The 26,980-nt window shown below is 41.8% G+C and overlaps 1 protein-coding gene across 1 annotated transcript in view; it reads right to left on the bottom strand.

The window, feature by feature from the left end:
- The window catches only part of CDH18 (cadherin 18), a 2,230,955-nt gene that overhangs the window by 333,617 nt on the left and 1,870,358 nt on the right, over positions 1-26,980 (bottom strand). Inside the window, exon 13 of the mRNA XM_086965396.1 lies at positions 10,711-10,828. Coding sequence (XP_086821522.1) covers positions 10,711-10,828 — 118 coding nt within the window. The remainder of the gene's footprint in view (positions 1-10,710; positions 10,829-26,980) is intronic.

The raw sequence follows: 26,980 nt of genomic DNA, 5'->3' as shown, positions 1-26,980 counted from the left end.
ACGCTACAGAAGTTGCTGCTTTCTAATACACTCACTGAAGGTCTTCTGACCATCAACAGACACAAGCAGTCAGCACTTGCTATTGTAAAAAAGAGTGACAAGTGCATTTTATGTGGAAATCTGTTTCGCAAATAATTGAAAATATGTATTCTTTCCAGTAGTCCTGAGTATCAATCTGGAAACATGCCTGAAAAAAGAATTGTTAGAGAGAGGTTGACCGACAAAGGGGAATATATAGAAATGGGTAGTGAACAGTTGCCAGACGATGAAAGAAAACTCTGTAGATTAGGTGATAATTGCTCAAGATCAACAATAAATGGATCCAGCCCACGAGGCCAGATAAAAGATGAATTCAAGACTTTATTTTTTTCACCAGGCATGAAACAAAGAGTGGGCACGGGATGTTGAACTGCTGCATGTGGGAAGTTTCAGTGATGTGACTGCAGGGAGTTTTGACCTATACTAAAAAATGGCTTTAGATTCAAGTTTAAAATAGGTAAGTCTCTGTGGTATGTATTTTTTTTTCCTAAACTGGTCTTTAAAAATACGGGCAGCATGGTGATTGACTGACCAAAGAAATTCATTAGAAATGCCTTGTCTCCTTAGCGTTTCCCAGTTACTGTAGACTTGAAAAAGGACTAATGATGAAAAACAACCGTACATTAAAGGTATTAAAATGGGAGAAAGCCTTACCATCTTCAAAAAAAAGAAAGAAAAATCTGCCAAGGGCCCTGTCTATATCACCAGTATAATTATTTATAAAAAATCAGTTTCCTCTTCACAGTGAGGAAAAACATAATTAACTGCCTTACATTTAACACTTTAAATTAATTAAAAAGGCGAAGGCAAACATGAAATGCATTTCCCTTCATTGCCTGGCATGCTTTTTTCACAGTCCGTGTCATACTTTCTTTAAATGGTCTCATAAAGCGTCAACAATCTTAGTATGTTATACAACGAAAACACGCATTACCATTTAGACATACTTCAAAATGTGCAGAAGCTGTTGGCAAACTTGATTTTCAATCAAGATCAGGGCCAGAATGGCTACCGGGCGTTTTGGCATGCTGCCGAGTTGGGGGCTGATTTTGTTGATGGGGACCTGCATGTGCTGACCGAAATTCGTTTTGCTTTGTTTCTTTCGAAGCACACGCCGGTCTCCATCAACAAAATTAGCCTCCACTACAGTGACATCTACCCCCAACTCTATGAATATAAAGGCATGAGGCAGCGTAAGGAGGGTATACGCCTATGGGCTCCTGTAACTAATTGTAGAACAGATAGAAATGGATAAAAACTTTGTTTGTCTCCAATTAATTGTAACTGATTTCTAACCCTATTTATCTATTTATTTTTCCTCGTTCCCGCTAACAAAATGTATTAAAAAATGTATGTAAATATATCAAATATTTATCAAATTCTTATCATGTATGTAATAATTGTTGAAATTTGTCCATTTATGTCCCATCTTTTAAAAAAAAAAAAAAAAAAAAAAAAAAAAAAGACATCAGCCCCCAACTCGGCAGCATGCCAAAATGCTAGGTGTGATAAACAGTCCTAGACTGTCCTTTCGTGGGGACGCCCTGGTCCTTCATTTTGAAAATTCACTATCCCCCCAGTCCCCTATTAGTCTGTGTGGGGTCCTCCTTTTCTTTTTAACGCAAAATGCTAGGTAGCCAGTCCAGCCCTGATCAAGATCTTCAATTTGAAATATCTAGAGCTCATCCACTCTAAAAGTAGGATAAAACGTCCCAAGGCCATGCATACAAAACCATTTGTGCTGTTGGATTTGCAGAATAGTGTGATTTCTGACTGCATAAATTCTTTTTCATATGTGGAAAATACAAATTGCGATTTGGTAACATGACCCCGAATCGCAATTTGTTTTTAGAGATTTGGAAGAGGCATGTTTAGGGCATCCTGGCCATATACCAAATGTCCAAGCTATGTATGAAGTTTTGCAATCAAATTACAGTCGCAAAACATCAATTCATGTTTTTTACCGACACCTCAAGAGTGGTGGTAATCATTTGCAAATGGGAAAGGATCCCCACTGGACCCCCTCCCCTTTGTGAATGTTGAAACAAATATTTTTTAAGAGCAGGCAGTGGTTCAAGGGATCACTGCCTAGTCTTCATAATGAAATGTTTCATTTTATTTTTTAAATGCATCCTGGTTTTCTGTAGGGAAAACGGGCTGCATTTCAAAACAAAAAAAAAGATGGCTTTATTAAAAGGCAATCAGAAACATGGTGGTCTTGTTTATTATTCCTTTGACTCTGATTAAGATTTTGCTTGCCAAGCAGATCATAAATACAATCTCTTGTAGAGGAAAGGAGGAAAACGTGGGAAGAAAGAGGATGAATAGAAGGATGAAATTGATATATGGATGCAGAGATGGATATATGGAGAGGTAGATGAATAAAGAGGATGAAAATGGGAGGCATAGAGAAAACAGTGGCTGGAAAGATGGGTGGATGGTAATTGAAGAGAAAGATGAATGAGGGAAGAATATTCAATGGTGAGAAGATTGACACATCAATTAAAAGAATGAAGACAAGTTAGATGATTAGAAAGACAGATGATGAGATGAATGGATGAGGAGTGAAAAAGAAGGAAGGAAAAAGGCAAGGATGGAGAGAAGAAAGAATAGAGAAAATAAATATGAGGGACAGATGGATGGATGCATGGAAGGAAATCCATGAAGAAGAATGGGTGGAAGAATGGAAAAAAGTACAGAAAGGATGGAAAGAAAGATGAACAATTCAAAAAAGCATTGTGAGAAAGACAGGTAAAAGACTTAAAGAAGGACGCAGAGAAGGGAAGAAATGTAAGAATTACAAAATTCTCTTGGGGGGAGCAATTTGCCAAACGACTGCCAGGTTTGCTGGCCTCATTCACTCACTGAGAACTATATGGGCTGATCTGACAGTTTACTGTTTTAGTTGGTATAACCACCTGTTCCAACTGTGTCAGATTATCCCAATGAATTTGATATACAGCAAAAGTGTCAGAGTACCCATCTCTTTTAAAAAAAACTCTTCCTTTATATTTTCAAGGCAAATGTACTAACCTTTTTTCTTTTTTTCACCAAATAATATTTTTAACTAAAGCTTTATATGAAGATAAAAATCACAGAGAGGTCGCGTAGCTAGGAACTTTTGAAAGAATGTTGGCCCTACTTTTATTTTCAAGGGTCAGAAGTAAATCCAAATAGTATAAAAATAAACTGGGCAATGCCTTTTGAGACTACAGTTTGCATTCCCAGCTCTATCCTGATACTACATGAAGAGGGAGTGGCAAACCCCAAATACGCTCTTTTTAATATTCCTCTCAATTTTATGTAAATGTAAATTTGTAATGTAATTGCTTGTATCGTGATCAAGCTATGCCATGCCATATTATAGTTGCTTTTTTCGCCTTTTAGGTAGTCTTTTAAGAGTGCCCCTGACATTTTCTGATGCCACTGTAAAAAAGCAAACAGAACTTCTGTGACAAGAAATTATGCCAACATTGATGCTTGTGTTACCTTCCATTGGACTCCCATACAAAACCTAAAAATGTAGAGGTATTAAATAGCTTGAACAGCTGGCTGGGTGAGGGGATTAAATGCAATCCCACCCTCCCAATACCCTGATTTTTGGGGTGCTAATATGTCTTTACTTGCAAGATTATGGCGTTCTTTAACTCAAAACAATTATTTAATGTAATCAGCTTACAGAAGACAAGCACATTGAACCTTTATGAAACACTGAACACAAAATATATTGAATAGAAAAAATGTGTGGGGGTTTCTTCTTGTGTGTTCTATATGTATATGTTAGAATTTTGAACACTCCCTTGTTGAAGTTCAGGATGTCAGAAAGCTGCTCAGGGGTGAGGTGTTGGTGGCAACTATATGGCACCTTGGATACACTATCTTGAAAGCTTCCTTTGAGCCAACTTGATTCTTACATCTACAAAAGGCTTTCAATGAAAATATGAATATAAATGGTAGTTTGCATTGAAAAACGAAAAGTATACAACATTTTGTTCCAAATTCCAGTTTACATTTGGAAATGAAAAAATAAACATTGCAATCCTAGATCGAATGGAAAACCATAACTATTGCAGTGAACGATAGATATAAAGACCTTGATAATCATGGAAAACATGTACGTCCATACTATTTAGTAGCTTTGGTGTTCTTTATTTGTATTTCTTGTTTATTTGTGTGGTATTCACAAGCGATTGTTTTATATCTTCCTTGTGTATTCATGCATCTCCCCTCCTACCTTGGACCCTACCTGCTCAGCCAGTGAGTCTTCTGAGTGAAATATTGGTGTGGTGATGATGGATGGAAGGCTTGTGTGCCTGTGTGGTGAGGTGTCACAGTTGGAGTATGAGCTGAGCAGCAGGCTGGCTGCTCCTGGTGGAGCTCCTGTACTTGGTTCTACCAACCAACATCTTAATCTTACAAAATCAATTTAAACCACACTAAACTACAAGACTGTGATTACAACAGATTCCCTCAATATATTTTTAACCCCTTGCCCACGGCCAGAATTCTGCTCCTGTGCGGCACATACCGATCGCGGGCGCGGTCATGACGGCTGGGATGTCCTGAGGAAGGTAGTTCATATGTAAACTACAGCCACCAAAACGCATCAACGCTTTTGACCACAGGGTTATATTTAAGGAAAGCTTGAGTCTAATTATATGAATTTTTTATGGAATTGAATACAGTTGATTCAGTCGAGATAACCAAGTTATGGTGTTTTCACTGTCTCATTTGTTTTTTGTCTCTCGAATATTTATAATGATTGGTTTCTAATGTATGAATTTGTTAAGATATAATTTTTTAATATGGGTCATTGGTTAATCCTTATTTTTAATATGTTAAAACGCTGACCTGGGGTGCCGATACCAGGGCTCTGTTCTTTGGCCCTGTTTCAGCTTCTTTCGGTCTGTGGGGCTCCCTCGGTTTAGGTACTGGGACTTTGCCTGTCCCTTGCGTGCTTGGATTTTGTTCTGTGAGTGGCCAGTATGGTAGTTGAGTCACTCCTGCCGGTGCTTTCCGGGCACGCTGTTGGTGCGCCTTCTGTCCTCCTGCACTGGGGTGGGTTGTAGCTGTTGAATTCTGGCTTCTGTGCCTTGCCGGGGTTGGTTGTCTCCCTGGTCGGCTGGTTGTTGGTTTCTGGTTCGTGGCATCTTCCTTGCACGCACTACAGGCACTTCTCTCGCTGGGCTGCCTTGCATAGGCTGTTCTGGTGTGTGTTTTCCCTTGCGGGGAGGGGGTTGCTTGTTTGTGGTTTCCTCCCCTCCTGTGTGCAGCGGTTTCTTTTGACTGCTGTCCGTTTGTTGCTGGACTGTGTTCGTGCGGTGGCCGGGATGGCTTATGCTTGGCCTTTTGTCAGGTGTTTTTTCGTCTGGGCCCCCGGTGTGCTGGCCCTTACGTTCTGGCGGGGTGCTGGGGTTCATTGGCTGGGTCCGGTGCCGCGGGGTTGCTCTTCCTGAACTTTGGTGTTTTGCCTGTGGCCTTTGCTCCCTGAGGGTGGTCTATCTCCTGGATGGGGTCGACGCTTGGGTTTTCCATTGAGTTTGTTTCCTCTTTTCTGCTTCCCCTTGCTGCTGGTTCTTGGCGGGCACTCTGGTGATGGTCTGGCCTCCTTTCTGGGTCGGTTTCCTGTGCTGGTGTGCTTTGGGGGCCCTGGTCAACCCTCTCTGGTCCCCGCTGCTCTGTGGGGTTCTGGACTCTTTGCCTACTCTGGTGCTTCGGTTGCTTCTGGCTTCCCCTGGGGTGTCTTGTGGTTGGCCTCTTGGCTGGTGGATGTGCCTCTCCCTCCGGCCTTTCCTCCCTGCTTCCTCTGGTCTCGTCTGGTGTCTGTGGTGCTGCTGGGTGGCCAATGTTTGATGCCTGATTGGTTTTCCCAGGTACTGGTGGCCTCCGCTGGGTCTCTTCTGGCCTGTGGTATTCTTCTCCGGCTTGGTTCGCTGTGGAGATGGGGTGTTGTCCCTGCCCTTTCTGGTGGTTCTTTTTGCCAGGGTTGTGCCTCAGATTTTCCCTGTGGGGCCCTGTTTTGGTCGCTCATGGTCTGCGGGCTTGTGGTTGCTCCTGCTTGGCCTTCGGCGGTGCCTTCTTGTGGTTGACTGTTGCCTTCGACCTTCCTCCCTGTTGGGTCCTGTTCTTGGCTGGTCTGCTGGTTTGTGTTTGGTACGACCTGCTTGGGGTTGCCTTGTTGTGCTCTTGTTGCAGTCCTGGCCTGCTTGTCGGGCTGTGTTGGAGGTTTGTTGGGTGGCCTGGCACTTCTTTGCTGGTGTCTTTTCTGCCTGTCGGGTGGCTGGTTCCTCTGCTGTCGGGTTCTGGTCCTTGCAGGTGTGGTGTGTTCTTGGCTTTGTGGCCTCTTGGTTCTGGTTGGGCTGGTTTGGGTCTGTCTCCCACTTCTATATTCCCTGCTAGCCTCCTCTTGGGTTTCGTTTGGGCGGCACCAAGGCTGTTTGCTCTCTGGCCTGTGCTCTGCTGGGACCTTCCCTTCTTTGGCCTTCTCCCGGTTTTGGGTTCGGCTATCGGGTCCTTCTGGTCTTGCGAGTTGCTTGGCTTTGGCTTTTTGCTTCCCGACTGTGTCCTCAGTTGCCGTTTTTTTGCCCTGGGGGTTCATCCCCTGCATGTGCCCTGCCTTGGGTCATACCATGCTGTGGGGTTTGGTTTGCTTGTGCGTTCCGCCCTGGCTTCTGTTGTTTCTTTGGTCGGGATGTTTTTGTGTTTCCTCTCCTCTGGTGGGTTGGGGTTCCATTCTGTGGTGTTTGGGCCTGTCCCGCTCCTTGAGGTCCTCCTGGGATTGTTGGCCCTCGATCTTGCTGGCCTCTGTGTTTTTTGCCCCTGCCTTCTGCTTGGGCTGTTTGGGGTCGTCTCTGCCTGGCCTGTCTCTGGTTGGGCTTGTCTGTTGTTGCTGTTGGCTCCCTTGGGGTTCCCTTGCTGTGATCTTGGGTTCTCTGGGTCGTTTACCCGTCGGTTGCCCTCCTTCTCGGTGTGTCTTCTTCTGACTGTGGCTTCCTGCTCCGGTTTCCGCCAGTTTGCGTTTAGGGTGTTTTGCTGGAGCTGTATTCTGGGGTTCCTGTGATTCCTCCTGTTCCCTTTTACTCTTTGTTTTCCGGTCTCTTTGTCCTGGTTGGTTGTCCTTGTGGGTTCTTGCTGCTCGGGCTTCCTGGGGGTGCTGGTTCCCTTGGCGCCTTGTTCCTGGTCTCTCGGGGCCTGGTAGGTTGGCTTCCGGGGCTTGTTCTTCCTTCCCCGGTGCCTTGGCTTTCCCTCTCTCCCTGTTTCGTGGGCTCTGTCTCGCCTTCCGGGCTTGGTGCTGGTGACCTGTAGGCTGGTGCTGGCCCTTTTCTCCAGGGGTTTGGTCCTCTTTTGTGAGGTTCAAGTGGTTTGTCCTCTGGTCTCTCTGGGGTTGAGTTGTTTGATTCCCTTCTCTTCTGGTTTGGTCCTGCCCTTTGTGGGCTTCTCATACTTTTTTCCGGGGGCGACTTTGGTTGTTTTTGGTTGGGGCTTCGCTATTCTCTGGCCCCCTTGTCCCCTGGATGTTTCTTTCTTTCCAGGGCCTGTGTTCGGCTGGCATGGGTTCTCTGTGCCTAGGTTTGGCTCCTGTTGTTCGGTTCTGGTTGCTGGCCTAGTGGCTCTTGGCTTTTCTCTTTGGGTTGCCTCCTCGCTGTTGTTTTTTTCTTGCCTTGGATGGCTTATGTGTCCCTGCTTTCCCCTTCTCTGGTTGGCTGTGGGGTGTTCCTGCTCGTACTGGTCTTCTGGATGTTCTCCTTTGTTTGGTGCGTCCAGGTTTGGTGGGGCTCCCTCTTGTCGGGGGCTCTGCCTCGGGTTTAGCCGGTTCTGCCTTTTGCTTCCTACAGTTGCTGCCTTGGTGTGGTTTCCTGGGTTGGCTTCTGTTTTGTTTGGGAAGGCTGGCTTTTCTGCTTTGGTATTCTCCACATAGTAATGAATGGGGTGAGGACATAAGGGACAAGGGGCTAATGCTCCATTACTTACCAGTAACCTTCATTACTCCGGGTCCCGTTGTCCTCGTCCCATTCCCTCCCTCCCTCCCGGATGGACGGCCGTCCTGTTGGGGGCTTCGTTGTTCAGGTGGAATGCTGGGTAAGTACCCCTTATGTACTCCAGGTGGGAGGGGCGGGGTTAGTGTCCCAGCATTCTTCTGATTTTTTTTCTGTCAGAGATGGTTATTTCCACATAGTAATGAATGGGACGAGGACAACGGGACCCGGAGTAATGAAGATTACCGGTAAGTAATAGAACATAAACAGGTTGTACTAAAGGTTTCAATGACTCTTCCATAGTAGGTGGGCCAATATAAAAAGCTAAGGCACAATGTGGTGAGTGTAGTAGCACAAACAATAAAGTTAAGGCCTAGAAGGAAGGAAGGTTACTTGTGGCTGAGTACCCATCTATATACATCTGCATTCTGACGGCCCTTCCTGAGCAGGAAGGGGCTCACACTTACACTTCAAAGGGTAGTGGCCTGATCCCACACAAATGACTGATTACACCCCACACATATCCAGGTAGACATGACTTGGTTAAAAGGAATACTGGTGCACTTCAAATCCATCCTTTAAAGTCTCCCTCACTTTGAAGGCATATTTGGGTGTAAGTACAGGGTCTCTGACCCCAACAGACCAGACACTTCTGCACATACACCTTAACCTCTGTCAAAGGACTCAACTGGACAGCTGATCTGGAAGGCCTGATTTTCTATTTGTTGCCCTGTGCTCCATGACTCTGCTGAAGCAGAGCTGGTCTCTGCCTCCTTCCAAGTGATCTCCAAGTGCTTGTTGGCTAGCCTACTGTTAGAGATATCAAAGTCTCTACCCCTGTACCTGTGTCTAGCTCACCGGAAGTGGCCCAGATACTTGCACTATGGGTTTTCAATGCATTTCCTATCTGCAAGTAGCAGGACTGCCGAATCGACATGGTTGCAGGAGTAAAATTGTCACATCGCTTCAGAACCTGCACTTTGCCTCCAGAGATTGATCCATGGGACAGCGTATCGCTGCCACTGCAGCTTGGTGAGATCTACACATGCCCTTAATGGTGTGGCAGAAGCCGCTCAGCAATTCTCGACGTGGGCACCCATCTTCGAAACTGACGCATCAGCCTCACGTGGGTGGAAAAGTTTGAGGTATCTCGTTGCTTGTGACCAGGAAAGGGACTTCGTTCAAGTCAAGTCAAGTCAATACCACTTTATTCGATTATTTAAAATCATACAAAGTACACACAAACATACAAAAATTCCTTCGTTCAAAGGAGACTGCGTGGGTACTGTAGCTGGCCGGACCTCCATCGCAGTCGGCCTGAACTTTGACTTTCCCACGGTGCTGTGAAACCTAAAGTACCCTTTTTAGTGCTTCTGGCTTCTAAGTACTTGGCTGCTTTTATTTCTTTAAAATTCAATATCACAACTTCTTTACATTGAGTTCTTGTTGTTTTGGTTGTGTTTTATTTAGAATACCATACTTTATTTTTCTAAACTGTTGTGAAGTCTTTCCGTGGTTGTTTCACTGTGTTACTGTATGAGCTATTGAACAAATACTTTACCCGTTGCTTTCTAAGTTAAGCATGCCTGCTCTGTGCCAAGCTATCAGATGGTGAGCACAGGACAATTTAGGTTGTATTATGACTTAACCTGACTAGGATGATGGTCCCTATTCAGACAGGGTTCCAACCTCTGACAATTAGAGACCCAGTTTCTAGCAACATCTGAGCACAAATTGATATAAAGCAGACAACAAAAAGTGAATTTTTTAGAACTTTTAGTATATTAGCTATTTATTGGGCCTGATACTTGCCCATTTTCTGCTCGGATAATATGATTTTCAAAAATGTCAATGTGTTACTAAATACTTTTTTTTCAAATTGCACACTATATCCTTTCTTTTGTGGATATGAATATTTGGGCTTTGTGAAGATGTGCCAAAATAAAAAATCAGTTTAAACTGCCTTCAAATATATGCTTAAGCTGAGATCTGCCGATGTCACTCATGAAATTATCTTGCACTGACTCTATACATAAATGATACCACAGCCCACATTAACACACAATTCTGATCATGCACCCATGGCAGCCAGACTATGCAATTAATGTGTTACAAAAACATCAAATAGTACTTGCTACAGTCAGCTACATACCATGCATATGCATTTGCTGCTCATTTGAAGTAAGAAATGTGGTTTATCCTTCCAGTCACAAAAATCTTACACCTCTTTAAGACTGATAAGTTCACCTGCACTGTCTGCATGCCTCCACAAAGCTCAATGTGCCTCTGTTCTGTGATGGAAACATTTGTAAAATTATATCCAGTCTACCAAAATGCGCCCAATACCTCAGAAATAACAGATTGAGTGTTAAACATGAGTTAGAGCCCTAGAGTTTTGTGGGCAGGGTACTCCGTGACAAACGTTATGGATGTGCCATCAACCGTATCACAAATGCATTATAGTTTTCAACAATTGTAGTGTTATGGACAGAATATCTGTCAGGTTTTCACAGAGTATCTCATCTGCCAAACTCTCAACCTCTTAATTACCAACAACAAAAGCATACCACAAATTCAAATATTTGGAGTTTATAGCACTCATTACAGTTACAAAAGATCACCACAGAGTAGATTATCAGACACTGTTGCTTTTTGGTATTAGCTACGAACTGAGGAGATATATTAAATTGTTTACCTTCATTGTTTCGTATTGTGAAGTTGGGATTCAATAAGGGCTCCCCTTCAAGAGAAAAATGAAATCTTGGTCCATTGGCAGAATCGTCTTTGTCGGTCGCACTTATTGTCTGAATGACCTGAAAATATGATAAAATTCATCTAGTCAATTGTTTTTTTTTCCCATATACATATATATTGACAAATACTGGACACCTAATAAGTTTTGTAAAATGCATTGCATATTAACATAATTTATTAAGACCTGCAATAAAAATATTTCATCATTTAGTGTGTAGTCTTTCAAAATATAACTTTAGAGTAGAAATGTATTGAACTATCCCTTCTTATGAGATAAAGAATATATGGTATGTGTTGTTACTGAGATAAGGAATATACGTTATGTGTTTACTGATTCCAAGTATACACGTGGAAACATTAACCTCATAAGTGCTGCGCCTAGTCCAACAGCCGACGGCACCACTACCTCGGGAGTGCTGCCGTCGGCCGTTGGACGTTCGAACCTCACCTGCGCAATGGAACGTTCAGCACTGGAGCTGGACGTTCCATAGCTGCTAAGGTGTTAAACAGCAATAAACAAGAAAGTAGTTCTAATAAAAGTACAAAACAGGGAGGGGTATGGGATGTATGAAGGAAGCACTTTTATGTTGGAAGAACCTACATTTCTCAGCAGTATTGGCTGGATCAAGCAATCAGTTTTGTGTTGAAGGTATCTGAATTAGTCAACATTAAATGAAGTGGGGTCTGGATTGTCCACCCCCCCCCCCCCCCAGAGTTATGGGTACCCTTGTATCAGGAACTCCTGGGGTGAGGGAAATTCAGCCAATTTACCAGGCCACACATAATGAAAGGCCATGTGGTAATACTCAATCAAATTTCAGCAGGTGAAACCTAGTGAAAAATACGCAGGGAACCCTGCACAGAATGCTGGCAAATCAAGCAGAAATCGATGCACAACCCATCATTTCTTTGGTCAATCTACATTCTGCACACAAAAACACGTAATGACCACAGAAATACCTCATCGGGGTATCACAACATGGGAACTGACTCTCAGCAGTAGAAATACTGAATGCTGTATTACCCCATTATTTTTCCAACCACTCCTAATGAGAGCCTATGGCCCACTAATTTACAGAGCTTAAAAATGTTTTGCCTACAAAATCGAATACTCTCAACAGATTTTAAACCCAACCAATTTAAACGCTGATCCGCCTCTGCTTTCTATCTTGGAATCTTACTACCTCCCCAAAAAATGAACATTTTACGTTGTCTTACTTGTGTTTCAGTTATAGCACGAGACCTGTTGTCTGACTGAGCAAAGCATATGTGAATCCTAGAAACTGACATTCAATTCCCCTTCTCTTCAAAGTCTAAAACAAACAAGTGTCAGGTGAGACTGACGGCGACAAACAATTATCACCCGGTTTTCAGGGTCTAGAGGACGCTTATTCTAAGTACTTTCTAAAGGAGCATTTATAGACTTTCACTTGTCATTCATCTCGGCAATTCCCTTTCAGCAGAGGCTTCATCTCGCGAGTGCAGTGACTTGAGATGGTCCCGCACCTAAAGAAATGGATGGCAAAATGGAATGTAAAAGGAAAGATCAATCCACCTTCTCTTTCTGGAAGTTTTGGTTCATATTTATGTTCTTTCGTGGACAAGGGCTATCTATTCATTTCGACCGATCATTGTTGATAACTTTATTGGCAGGACATTTTGCAAATTGCCTTTAATTTTAAATGTCTGTCAGAGACTGTTGAGTGATAAGTGAGTTGATACAGGAAAATAGAGAAGTTCACAATGAGTTAGCACTTTACAATGCTGCTTAGTGCGATAACAGCAAGTTAGCTAAGATGGAGGAGCGTCGCCCCACTGTTCTCAGAGCAGGAAAAAAAAATGATAATAAACTCATTATTATCATTTTATTGTTCACTGTAGGGCTAGGTTAGGGCCAAGAGGGAATGGAGTCCCAGGGGGAGGAGCGGTGGCACTGTCCAAGTGCGCATGACTGTTTGGCCGGTCCAACAGACGTGCACTTTGCATGTTGCCCATCAGGCTGTAATATACAGCCTTGTGGGGAACATGCACAGGCTCCCAGTCCCTGTCTGAGGCCGAGCTAGGGCGCTCAGACCACTCACAGCGCTGCATTTCAGCATTGGTATTGGCTTAGGGCAGTCTGTGGGCTTCCGGCACCGAAGTGGAGGAGAAGGCGGCCGTGAGAAGGGACAGAAGGTGAAGAGAGATGGCGGCTTTGAAAAGGTAAGTGTTTTTAAAAAAAAATGTTGTCCCCCCCTCTGCCCTGGCACCCCTATTCCCTGCCAGCTACCTCTGAATAACAGGTGTTAGAGGCCTTCACATAACGATAGTGAGGACTTTTAGCAACAGTTATAGCCCTAAGCAAAAGAGCAATACAACTATATGATCATTCCATTCACTGGGCGCAGAATGTGCTTAATCTAAAAGAAACAGGGAGAAACAGAAAGGCAAGCAGTGGAACGGTAGAACAGAAAGTTTGCACTAGCCATTATGGGTTGAGACGAGTCAGTGTCTTAAATCGAGCTCTCAACCTTTCAATGTTCTAATCAGAAATATCTATTGAGGTAGTTCCACCTTAATCCATAATTACATGTTCATTTCAATATGTTTTACAAGACCCTACAAATTCAAAGCAAAGGAAAATATAGACTTACAACAAAACAGACTGATCAATGCAAATCTATAAATTGCTTAAAATTTTTATTTTGCTGCTAAGGTTTTAGTGCAACAACCTCTAACAACACAAAAGTGGAACCTGAAGTAGCTAAACATTAATAACCCTCCAAATGTACTGCTTATGATCTCACCCTTGGCATTATAGACACTAATTAGTAATGACTGTATTGTTAAACTCACAAGCTTGCACATATTTTAAAGAAAAAGCTGATGAACACCGAGAGCAAACTAATCTTGAAAGAACGCGTTAACATGTAGTAAGTTGCATCTCTTTTGACGTGGTTAAGTTTGAACCGTTAACTGACTACTCATAGTTATGGATATGGGGTTCGAATATATTGTGATGGTAGTTCAAAGAGAAAGACTCGCCAAATGCACTAGCTTCTCAAAACAAATCCGCTGTGGGAAACTTAAAAAAACATTCTCTAAAGTATTCTTAAACTCTGGTGGCGGTGCAGACAGGATGCGCAGATAGAGAAGTACAGTAAGTAAATAGAAATGTGACAGCGTACATTAGGGATGACTGAAGTCAAGTTCAGTATTTACCTCTGGTAAATCAAGCTTTAAAAGAAAGATCTTGCCAAATACATTTTCGATAACACAAAGTCACATAAAAAAAGTCCCACTTCAAATTTGGACCATTTATTTTCCCTTTTCAAATGTTTTCTACCAATAATGACTACAGACTGGCTTTGCACATTCTTGTTGCTTTAATTATCACTGTGTTTCTATAGAATAGATTTCTTTTTAGGTTTTGACAACAGACAGCTTTAGTTGTCTCTAGCTATTCTTTTCAATGTATTCCAGAGTCGGGTTTGGATCAACCGTTTGCTTATGACAAGTTGGCTTTCTTGTCTATCTCACTTCCCTACTGCTGGTACAACTATGCCCCCTGTATGGGGTACAGTCATGTCCCTTGCTGTGCGTGCCCAGATAAGAGGATCTAGTATCCTGTTTTCCAGATTTCTTGCCCAGCCTTGCAAAAGTCTAAAGTGTATTAGAGCCTTGGCCTGAGCTTCACAAGAAACTGGCCCTGGACCTGTTCTGGACCTAGAGAGGTGAACAAGGTGAGTCCTCGGTAATTATGATGGAAGACTACTGTTCCTGTAATATGTTGATACATGTAGCACAGCCATGGCACCATACCATGTTTTAAAGAGATCCTAGTGTGACCAGGCCTTTTACCTAGTGCTGAGATCCGAAGAGCATAGACTAGATACTATGCTACCAGGCCCTAGACTAGAAGTTGGGGGAGGGCAGAGTGAGAAGGGGAGCCAGTCTGAAGCATATTTACCTCAGCCATGTGCATCAGGAATCTGAATCTGATGCATTTTTCAGTTTTATATTGTAGTGTTCCTTGTTGTAGAATAGTCTTTCCTACAGAGAAGCACTGGGCTGGAAAATCATGTTATTGTGCAGATGTGTGTGGTCTTCAGTTTAAAGCCTGCATTACCCCTAAATTAAATCGGGAAGCCTATGACTGTTTGTCATTGTCAGCACTGAGAGACAAGTGTTGAAGTGATTAAAGGTGGCTCAGTTTTTACAGAGCCATAGTAGAAAAGGACACCAGAACAGTATAGAAAAATTACTACAGCCCTCAAGGCTGTGTCCCATAATCCTGCCTGCACCTGCCTCGTGAACCCCTGAACAGGGTCTGACACCTACTCTGGAACTGATCAAATTCCTTCCTATTCATGTGTTTATCCCACCAAGGAGCATTTCAGTCTCACAGTGTTTTGATTGGATCAGTTGTAGCCTTCCATTGCTACCATTACATTTTCGCACTTCAGTAAATAGGAGGCTATTTTCTGTTACTCTCTTTCTCTCTTCCGGCTCCCTCAGCTCCTTTTACACCCCTGACCTCTTTATTAAAATGTAAGGTTCCCCCACCCAACCACATGCTCCCTCAAGCCCCATCGTGCTATTCCCAACCACCTGACCATCTTAAAGCGGTTCTGAAATGGCTGCTACGTTCATGCAATTGAAATGAAAATCTGTCTGCATACAAAATAAAGGACATGCTGTGCTATAGCATATGCTAACATGCTGAATTTTAACACTGTAATATGACACTATACAAATTGCGAAATAAAAAAAATAGTGTTAGTTTATTGTATGAAATATCTCAAAATTCAGCATGCTTTAGATGTTTAATTACTGCTTGTGTTTTAATTCAAAGTACTTGATTTAAAAAAGCACAATACATGGATTAGAAAGATATGTTTATTTTAACTGTGCATTGCTTGGAAGTATAATATGGTCAATAACATTCCAATTTATGAGCTTTGTTAACTGCTCACCGAGCGAGCCTGCCCGCACATCTATTTACTGAGAGTAATGTTCATAGGAATGCAAGGTGTTTCAGACCGAGCTGTCTTCCATTTTAGACACTGAACCCCAAACAGATTTGCCAGTAGACTACAGGAATAGCACTGACATACAGGTTGTAGTGAATTACTTAGACCTCCTCTGACTCTCTCAACTTTACTGCAGAAGAAGGGTTTTTTTTTGCTGGAAAGGCACCTCCACATATATCCAAAGTTTAACCATAGATGAAGGTGGCTATAGTTTCCTTCTACCCATCAAAAGCCTTGAAGATCCTCTCAACATCCATGTGTTATTTGTAATCAAATTGTCAATGTCAGAGGACATTCTACCCGGTGATTTTTGGAATTAGTCAAAATTCTGGATAAATAAGTGGCAGAAGACAAACACATTCAGGAGTCCAAACGGATTGCTTTGGTCAAGTTCTTTACAGGATTGCTAGGCCATGGAGCAGATGCAGAGTCAGAGCTTCAGTGAATATACCACGTGCATTAAGGAACCAGTCCACATGAAGACAACACATATCCCGCTTCCGGATGCCTATCGCATACCTTTCCTGCATCAATTTTACTGCACACACCCCACCTCTGTTTCACACCATCTCTCTTGCACCTGGCACAGCTATGGCTTTGTTTAACTTTCTGCTATAACCTTGTAAATCTAAGCCAGTATACTTCCTTTAAGAAAATCTCCCCATGATACTCACCCATGTTGAAAGGGGTATAATCTTGACATAAAGTTCCCCCTTGCAGTGTGAAAAGGCATTCTGACTCAGTGAAGGCAGTCTACATCATTTTAGGCAGGCTTTGAATATTTTAAATATTTGTCCTTTGGCTTCCCTCTTATTTTTTGTTCATTGAAGTGTCCTTTTTGTTTTAGTTTGTCTGCCTTCTTACTTAAATAACTGACCTAGTTGCTGTCAAGCCTTTATTGTGTTGAGTGAATGTTTTGTCCAACCAGGAGGCATCCGTTAATCGAGCAGTAATTTTGGATTGCCTCTCAATCGACCAAGCTTACAAAATCCCATGGTTATGGGACGTGAAGGAGACTCTAACAGCCTTGGGAAGAGCAGAAATTTTCATGAGATATGATACTGCAAAGTAAGAGGATCAGAAACTGGTCAAAGAGCTGTTTTACAAAAAAAGTCATGACAGATCGTGAGGGTAAGAAGCTTAGTCAAGTCAGTACAGGGCACGGAGACTTACCTCTCTATTTTAAACAGTGCCCATGACAGATTTTTAATTATTAATTGTGGACTAAATATGTTCCATCACTTAGTTGCATCTCCGGCAGGTTTTGTTTTACATGTAGAAGACAGAGGACCGTGTGGCTGAAACAATAGGTCTCCACAGGATACCCTACATTTTATGTTCTTATGTAAATATTTTACTCATCCCTGGCGATTGTATCTTAAACCTTTTTTAAAATAATTGGGATTCAGGCAAACTCCTGGAGCCCTTTTGTATTTGCAACTATTGCCTAGTGTGTGCATGTTTTTTCTGAGTACAAAGTTTTTACAAGCAGTACTAAGATCAAGAAACTCATATATAATTGATGCATCGAGGGACTGTCGCGTTTTTTTATAGATGATGATATATTGCTTTTAAATGAATTTGTTAATGTGTTTTTCTATTATGTGTCTTTTATGGCCTTAGACAGAATATTATTAACTACTTAACCAAGTTATTTCTGTTAATTTCTCGTGCCAGAATGTATCTTTAATGAAAGGTGTGCTCCTTTTATTCAAACTGAAATACGTTTTAGGTGATTTCCTCCAGTTTGATTTATAAACCAAATTATTGTTAAGTGCTTTATTTACAGTGTTTCTGTCCTCTATTACAGTTTTTTTAATATGGCATGGGGGCTAGTGCTGTATATTTGCTCTATGCCTCTGAAATATCCAGACATGACAGATCTACTAATTCCTCTTGGAAGACGTTAATTCGCAAGCTTTTTCCATATGCCCTGCTTTAGTGTTCATTTCTTTTTTTTCAGTGTTCATTTTGGAGGTCTTTGGGATGTGGATGGTGGCTGGCAATGTTGTACAGTTTGTTTTCTGCAGTAACCTGGTACCCCTCAGTGCACTTTGTACTACAATTAACACTGCTGTCTATGTAGCCTTATTTAATGAGCTTGCAAGAAGATATTATTGTAAAGAGAGATAAAAAGATCTACTAATAAATATCAAACAATTCATTTATGTCTGAGGACATGGATTCGTCCCCTTCACTTGCCACTTAACTATTTTCCTCTCAGAAAGTCTCTATGGGCCATATGTATCAAGCAAAATTGCTTTCGCAATTTTCCCAAATGGTATGTATTAAGGCAAAATATGGAATCGCAAAATTTGCGATTCCTTATTTTGCGATTGCATTTAAGGAATTGAAAATTTTGCGTTTCTTTAAATGCAATGTAAGAAGCATCAAAAAAGTGCAATTTGGCCTTAAGGAATCGCAAATTACCACCAACTTCAAGTTGGTGGTAATTTGCGATTTCTTTGAAAAATTCACTTTTTTGCATTTTTCAAAGTGCAATGTGCAGCACATACATGCCCTTAGGGCATGTATGTACGCCACATGTGCACCCATGCTTATTTCAGGGGTGCAACAGGGTGTCCTTTTGACACCCCTGCACCCTTGAAATTGCATTCTCAATTTGCGATTTGCTAATTGCTAATCGCAAATTGAGAATGTCTTCCCAGTCATTCCTATGGGCCTCCAATGAATGGGGAGGTATTCCTTAATTGCGAATCGCAAATTGCGACTCGCAATTAGGGAATATGTAGGATTCGCAAACTTTATTGTAAATCCTACATACATAGCATTTTGCGATTCTCAAATAGCGATTCGCAAAAAATCGCTATTTGAGAATCACAAAATGACTTTTTGTTACATAAGGCTAGTGTTTTATGTTGATTACCCAATATTTATTTTCTTCGTAAACTGGTTTCTGATCCATTATGTGCACACAGAATGTGGGATTGCCATCTATGGCACTATATTTTGCTTTGTGGCCCATGAATCCCCTGCAAATACACAGATGTCCTGGTCACCCCACTGAAAAACTTCATGGTTCTTCAATGCCCATTAAAAGCACTAAGTTCCCAGTTTAGCAAGTACACATGACTGATGTTGATCACAAGACTTTTTGTTCCTACTAAAATCCCTACCCATTCACTCAGGATTAGGCTCACCACTGAAGAGCTTTTTTACCTGTACATTTGTATTCCCAAGTGGAAGTTCTGGTCTTAAAATGAATAGCTCTTTCTCCTTTCAAGGTGGCTCTCAATGCAACTCTACAATTTTCGGATGTTTACTATTTGACTTTAACTCACTGGCCTCTAATAGCTTTCAACTTATCAGTCCCTTAAAGCAGTTATTCTGTTTTCATTTTGTCCCCTTTATGTTGATCCTCCCTTCTTCAGATTTCCTGGTTCCCATTAAAATATGATTCAAGGCACTTCAGATTTCAATAGATTGGTCTGATCTCGTATATTGGGACATGGTCAGCCCAATGATCAAATTTGCTTTAATAGTATCTGGCAACTGGAAAGCATCATTTACCATTTAATTGTGTTCCAAAACCCTAAAATCTCTGTTGTGAACCTTCTGATATCTGCAATCCAAAAGGTCAAATCTCCTCAGAATCATCCGGGTTGATCTTTATAACTGTCCCTAAATCTCACTCTCTCTAGGAACTTCAAAGATTCCTGTCTCAGTTCCCTGTCCTTCATTTGATGTTTTCCTGCCTAATCTTCTGTTTGTATTTAAATAACTGTTTGGAAAAGCCATCACCCCATTTTTAGTAAGTCAATTAATATTTAACATATAGAAAACCTTCCAAAATAGCCACTGTGTGTCAGTATGCATATGAAAGCCCACTCACCGGTGTCCATCATTCACTAAACGTGTCATGATGGCTGCATGTTCCTGCGTTCCGATTCACGATCAGCCACAATGGAATTCTTTTTAGCAGACTTTTTCAACAATCATTTCAAGATGTTCACTGGTGCATGCGCAGTAGAGATATCTTGGAAATGTCAACATTTCTAATAATTTGTCAAGATGGCTTTCCATGCATACGCATGTGCATCTTTGAATGCTTTAGTCCATGGATTATGCGAAAGCAAGCACGCATTGGAAAAGTCAATGGATCTGAACACAAATGTTAAATCAAGACCTATTGGCTTAGCCAATGCTCTTCTATAAAGGCCATCGGCTAACGCCAATCAAAATAAGCATTGATAAAGTCAAAATATCTGCAGTTTACAACAGAGACATATCGGGTTTGCCAGTGCTAGTTGTAACCTCCAGTCATAAGCTCTTGACTGTACAAGTAGACATTTTCAATGGTGCAGAGGCTTTTTGGCCATACACATTTCAATCAAATACCACTGACTGCTATCTTTGACTCCAGTTTTGTTAAAGGTGTCACAATACTCCCATTCCCTTTCCAACAGGTCCTTTATTGGTAAGCTAGGATCAAAATGGCCCCTATCTGAGTCTGGATTTTAGGCGGTTCGAGTGAGCTCAACATTGTCTTGTAAGGGCTTATCTCCATCATTCAACTGAGTGGGTCAGATAGATCAAAAAGCCCTTTCCTAACTGCTTCTGCCTGAACGTTATTGTCTGGATTGTGTAAATTCGGAACGTACACTGCTGAAATATTCTAGATGGTCAGTCCTGGTATTACTGAGGCCAGCAATGTCACCCCTGCAAGCATCACAATTGATCTATAGGACAGAAAACTTCACAGTGACCAGCCTCTGGCACCCAACAAAGGAACCTTTTAATCCAAAGGGAATCACCTTGGCTAGAAATTGTCCTTCACGTGTGAAGAGCACAATGCTTACTTTGGCACTTCAGGTAGGGGAATCTGCTATGACTTGAAAGTAAAATCAAAGCAGAAAGAATAATTTCAGCACAAACTTATCTAAGATAATATTATCTCTAAGTCTGCGGTGGTTATCTACCTGGGTGTCAGAGTAGATTCAGCGGTAAATCATATTGGCACTTGAAATGAGATCAGAACGTCTGGGATGAATCCAGAACCAGTGAGGAACCTAAACATGTTTCGGTCCACATTTTGTTCTACTTCACATCTGGTTTTGGACCTCACCTTGGTTAGCATTATCATGGATAAATAGGATTTCAAACATTGGTAGTTGTTTTCTAAAATACATCGCAAACAGACTGTAAGATGTCACTTGGTTCTTTGCAATATATTTACAGTTCATCTCCAATGGGTATGTTACATGCCACTTCAGCAAAACAAAGCCAGTGTTTAATGCCACTTCACCAAAATAAAGCCACTCAGGCACACTTTTGATCAGACCCCCCGAGAGTTGTGGCTTTGGTTGGAAAATTGAGCAGCCAAAAGATAGCAAACCTCAACATTTTTGTCATGAACCCTTTCGCTGCGGCGGCTATTCCGCCGCAGCGCTAAGTGGGCGGGGCGGCCGCTCGGCGGCCGCATGCTGGTGACAGAACCGCTCCGTCACCAGCCGCGGTTGAGCTGTGCTGGTGACGGAGTGGTTTCGTCATGACCCGCCCGCTCATTAAAACTGCTGCGAAGACGCAAAATCAGCGCCGCGCAGGCGCGGCGGCCGGGCCATGACGGAACCGCTCCGTCATCAGCACAGCCCAACCGTAGCTGATGACGGAGCGGTTCCGTCATCAGCAGGGGAGGGGTTAATGCGCAGAGGAACATTAACACCTCTGCTGCTTGCTAATCTGTTGCTTGCCCTCCTTTTACTGACTCAGCATGATTGAAGAGCCAGTAAAACAGGGGTTTGCCTATTTTTGTTATCACATTTTTGCACGCACTTTATTACAAATAAAGGGGATTTTGGAAAATTGCCAATTTCACAATCTGTAATTCAAATTGCAACATTCTGTCATATTCTATATTAGCTACACTAACCACCAAATGCAAGTTGAGGAAAGCTATGATCTGCTGGTTGAAATAATGTAGTGATGGTTCTCATGAACCTAGGTTTACAATCACTATCTGAACTCTGCTTTAACTTGGCTGGTGAGGTAAACAGGAAGGCTTGTATACGAATCTGGAGCATTCCTTTGTTGGTTTAGTCAATTATGGCCACAACGTTTCCATATTTTATGTCAGCTTAAAAGGCACACAAGCTCCTTATTCCAGTTTACTACAAGAAACATGGTTTGGTTTTACAGACCACTACATCACTGACAAATGGGACCCCACCGTGTTAGTAATGACCATAAATCTAATTTGCCAGACTTTCAAACAAATCTGGAGTCATGCTGTAAAGAGACTCATTGTTTTGCCTGATCATGCCTAGCAACACCAGAATCACCCTGCAAGGTGCAGCAACCAACATCCTCAGCCCATTAGACCAGCCCAACTGTATAAGGTGCATGAAAGCCTTCGCTAATGGACTTTAAAAGAAGCTCAAGTCCTGCCTCTTCAAGAAAAAACAGGCATTATTTAATCTATCCACCTTTCTTGGGCCTTCACCCTACTCAGTGCCTGCATACCCTCGTGGGTGATTATCTGCGCTTTACAAATCCACATAACATAATGTAACACTAGATGCACAAGCACCCCCTATTGAGTGATTTGACTGTCAGAAGGCCAGAGATGTCCACAACACACAAGTATTGGTAAACCAGAGAAATCTGACTATTGTGTGTTGAATGATAATGTACCTTGTATTTTTTTAAGGAAAGGATACATTTGTCCAGCCTACTTCTAAAGTATTACATACAATTTTAGACTACATGTTTTTTCTTGCAGCTTGTGAAGTATAAATATAATACTGCCCTTCTTCTGTAACATTTGATAGAAAGGTGCTATCAAAAATAAATATACACTATTAAGTTATGACAACTTCTTTTCCTTTAAGTTAGGCACAGTCCTTTCTTTGTGGATCCTTGCAAGTGCAGCAGGTGTAGTCCTTCTGAGTGAAAGCCTTCTGTGGTGCAATCAAAGAATCTAGCAGGGCAGTTATTCTTCTTCTGGTGTTTTAGGCAGTGATCCGAGGAGCTACTGTATCTCTCCCAAATGTATCATGCATTCTGGGTTGGCAAGATAGGGTGGTACCCTGAATAATAGGGGTAACATTGCTTCCATCTGCTATGACCGCTTCCTGCAAAGTGTGGCATATTTCTGACCCAGATTGCAACTGTGCCAACAATGAAAATGGAGAAAATGTCTCCTTAGTGTGTGTGTGTTTGAGTAACCCAAACGAAAGGTGTGGCTACCATCTGACAACCCTCCCCTCAAGCCCCTCTCCTTCTCAAATTAGGGGGGTTCCCATCTGGCTGGGGTCAAGTCAAGGGAGTGGGGGCTGGCCTGGGTCCTGTGAAATCTGTTCCCCTGTGAATGATTGAGGCAAGTGCACTGCTTGTTATTTCACAAACTTGTACAATCTTTTGAAAATTCGGGTGCTCCGCAGGTGGCGTCTGACGTCCTGAGGCGCTTTAGTTAATGAAGAAAACGTGCTTCTAATGAAACACTAGAAGCATCCCAGTGTGCACATCTTCCACCCCTCAGTGCGTAATGAGGGTTCTTGACACAATGTTAGTATTAAGGATTTTTCATGTTTTATTTACATTTTATCAATTCCACTTTCTTTAATTCTTCTTCTTAAACCAATTTCTTTTTTGGTCAATTATAATCCATTCAATTCAATTTGCAAAGTACAGCATTATTTTTTGATCCAATGCATTTCGGGCATTACACACTGCCCTTCATCAGGGAACAATACTACAAGAAAAAATAATAAAACAAAATCAGAAACCATTGTAGGATCTTAATATTCCTAACATTGTGTCCTAATGTTGTGACCCTTTATATTATCACCTACGAAAACCAGCGTGTTCAATAATGCAAAATGTGTATGCCGCCCATCTAGTAACAAATATTGTGAGTTTAATTTGTCACCTTACTTAGCCTTACAACCCGTGTGGATTCAGAGGTTGGCCGTATAGCCCACTCACATGCCGATTCTGTCGCGTAGCGTATCACCGTAAAAACGAAAGCTATCGAAAGTAAAAGCAATAAACAGAACGTTAAGAGCAAAGCTCTAATGTCCAAACACTCCATTATTACCATTCTATCCATGTCCTACCAATAGTCCAATATCACAACTAACCTGGTGTATTCTCGCTTGTAGACAGCTTTCTCGAGTGTAGATCAAACTTTCAAAAACACTCCAAATTGCCCATCTTGTTTTAATCCCTGCTAGCGCTCATTGGATACAGTTCCGATCACGTGGTGTGAAAATATAAGACATACTTGATGCTCCGTCAGTAATAGCCAAAAAACTAAAAAGCTAACGCTCACAAAATATATCATTATACTAGGTGGGTTTTATGCTATACCATATTTCAGTGGTCAAAAAGTTCATTAAAGAAAAAGAAATGACCTAGGGGTGCGAACCCTGCCGTGTAAAAAGATCTCTTCTAGTGATACCTAAAGGATAGAGCTATAACAGGTGTAGTGTTTCAGTTGTAAAAACATGAACATAGGACTATTGCATAATATGACTGATGCTCAATGTCAATAGGATCGTACATGTGTTAACCCAAAAACAAAACAAAATTTACAAGCATCGCAAGAATCAATTGTTTAGCACCAAGGCAAGGTCATGATTTCATAAATAGCTTGATAGTTCCATCCGGTCATTGAGCCCGTTGGGCTTATGAGTACACAATTTTTGAATCCATAAGTTCTCTCTTTGTAAGAGATATTTCGTATTGTCTCTCCCTTCCGTCTTATTCACAGTCTCTAACACAATGAATTTTACCTGTGAAATGTTGTGTTATTCATCCACAAAATGCGCAGCAATCTGTTCCCCTGCATTTAAAGGACAGCTTATCTCACCAGTCCCCTTCCTCCCCCTGGCTTCCCCAGGATTCAATTTTCCTTCCTCCAAATGGCTGTATTGTTTCAGCCACAGGCCTCTTCACACCTACTCAGGGAGCAGCTTAGTTTAGACTATCGTAGGCTGGCCAATCAGAAGAGACTGCCACAAGGCTGTTTTAGGTAAATCCAGGATAGTAGGTTTAAAAACAACTTTCCTATATTAGTTAGGTTAAATCCAACTTTGCAAGCTGTTGGTTTTAACGGACCACTATTTTATATTTTGAATGATATTGCTAGCTTGCTCCAATCAAGTTTAATCAAGCATTTCAATGTTAGCCCATTTTTAGAAAGTTGGTACTTTTCTGCCCAAACCAAATAAGCCTGTTTGCCAGTGTCCAGGGTCACATGACTGTGAATGGCTCTGTTGTGGTGTTTTGTGTATTCCTTTCAGATATGGAGACAAAGGGGACTTGGGTGAGGGGCAGGGTTATGTTATCTGAGTGTGATGTCCTACAAGATTTTACTCAGCCTTCCTGAACTTCAAAGGGGTAGCTCAGGGCTTGCCCACCTCCTTCCTGACTTCTAAGGCCTTCTTGGCCTGCCACTGACAAATGTAGTTCACACCTACGCCTGCTGAACTTTGTTTCCTGAGACAATTCAAAGCAAAACCCAAGAAACAAAGAGTTAAACAAAGGGGGCATGGCTAGCACTGAGGAACACTTCTTGACCTGTGGAAGATTCAGAAGTAGGACTGCTTTCTGAAGAGGGAAGATTGGACCTGCTTGCCTTGACTTGAAGCTCACCAGAGTTGACTCCAAGTTGCCAGACCCCCTCTTTGAGCTACAGGGGCACAACAAGCTTTCAGAGCCTCCCTGCAACTGCCCAGCTGAACAGCACCAACTGGACATGCCTGGACCTGCCTAAGTCTTGATGCTGAACTCTGTTGGAGTGAGTCCTGATCCCTAGGAGGTGCTGCCAGCTCCTGAACTCTTGGCTGACATCAGTGTGTACTCCTGAATAAAAGGTAAAGATACAGAAGTCAGGGTTTCTCTAACTACAAGGTGACCTCATCATGCTGAGAATAATATGCTGATGTGAAGCTCCAGTGCGACCTGCTCTTAATTTAACAGAGAAAGCAACCATCTGCAACAACCACTAATGCAAGACCCGCACTTCGTGCTGACATTAAAAGCTTGGGACCAACAACACCCTACCTTCTCACAACCCTCACAGAAGTGAACAGCAGCTCTTTGTGCAGACGGGTGAATTTCTCCTTTTTGGCACTATAATTTTACTTTAAAAAGTGCTTTTGATGAAGTACATGAAATTTCTGAAAAATTGAACAAAATGACGTGCAATTACACAAAATGCGAATCTGTCCATCATTGCTATATTTTAATTAAAAATGAGTCCTCGTCTTTTTGGCACAAAAGCGCATTTAGCAGTAAAAAGAAAAGTGCAACATACGGTGGCGTGATAAACAGCCACTCATGTTCCGGTCTTTCAGTTATTCCTTGTGCTTGCGGTAAAGTTTTTCCATGAATGGCACTAAAGTATTCAATGTTGTGTAATGCAGGTGTCATTTGTGTAATTTCAGGAATTTGATTTTCATATCTATTATGCAATTACACAAGCATAGCCTAAATTTCACCCAGGCCTAATCCTTACCTCAGCAGTGCTACCACAACTCATTAAAAAGTTTGTTTTTAGATTAAATTCTCTCTTGAGGGACAGGAAGAACAGGCAAAATCTGTCAAACCCATAGAAGATGTAAACGGGACACACCAGCATTGTAGTTTTTCCTTCTTCAATATTTTTGACGGAGATTTCTAGGTTTGGAGGATACTGATACTCATATTCATATTCATTGTATTCAACTTTATGGATTCCATACTGGCTATATCTTCCAGGCTTGGTCTGCAAAGAATCTCAACCTCAAGAAATGTTTCAAAAATATTTCAGTGGGACCAACCTGTTTTATTTTGTGTTTGACTGAGCCTAAATACAGTTTATTACAATCTCAAATTAAAACATTCGGACAGTGTAAAAGTCAAAATGGAGAGCACAATAAAAAACAAATAGTATATAAATGTATATATATAGAGGAGAGGGTGTGGCTTAATCACTAGGGTGCCTGACTTTGTAACAGAGGAAGAAGGTTCAAGTCTTGGCAGGAGGCTCAAACATCCTGTGATTCTGGGCAAATCACTTAATCTCCCTGTGCCTAAAAAAATGAATGTGTTAGTCTGCAATGCACCTGGTGCTCATGTACAGCGCTCTGATTATACTACTTGCAACTGCTTTCCTTTTGTTAGCACAAATGCATGTAGAAATTAATTACAACATTTGAATTAAATTATTGGTATTCAATAGTTATTTTTAAACTC

This window comes from Lissotriton vulgaris, chromosome 4_1 (assembly GCF_964263255.1).
Source record: "Lissotriton vulgaris chromosome 4_1, aLisVul1.2, whole genome shotgun sequence".
Lineage (NCBI taxonomy): Eukaryota > Metazoa > Chordata > Amphibia > Caudata > Salamandridae > Lissotriton > Lissotriton vulgaris.
Note: the sequence above shows the minus strand (reverse complement) of the source record. Positions and strands in the feature narration are given on the sequence as shown.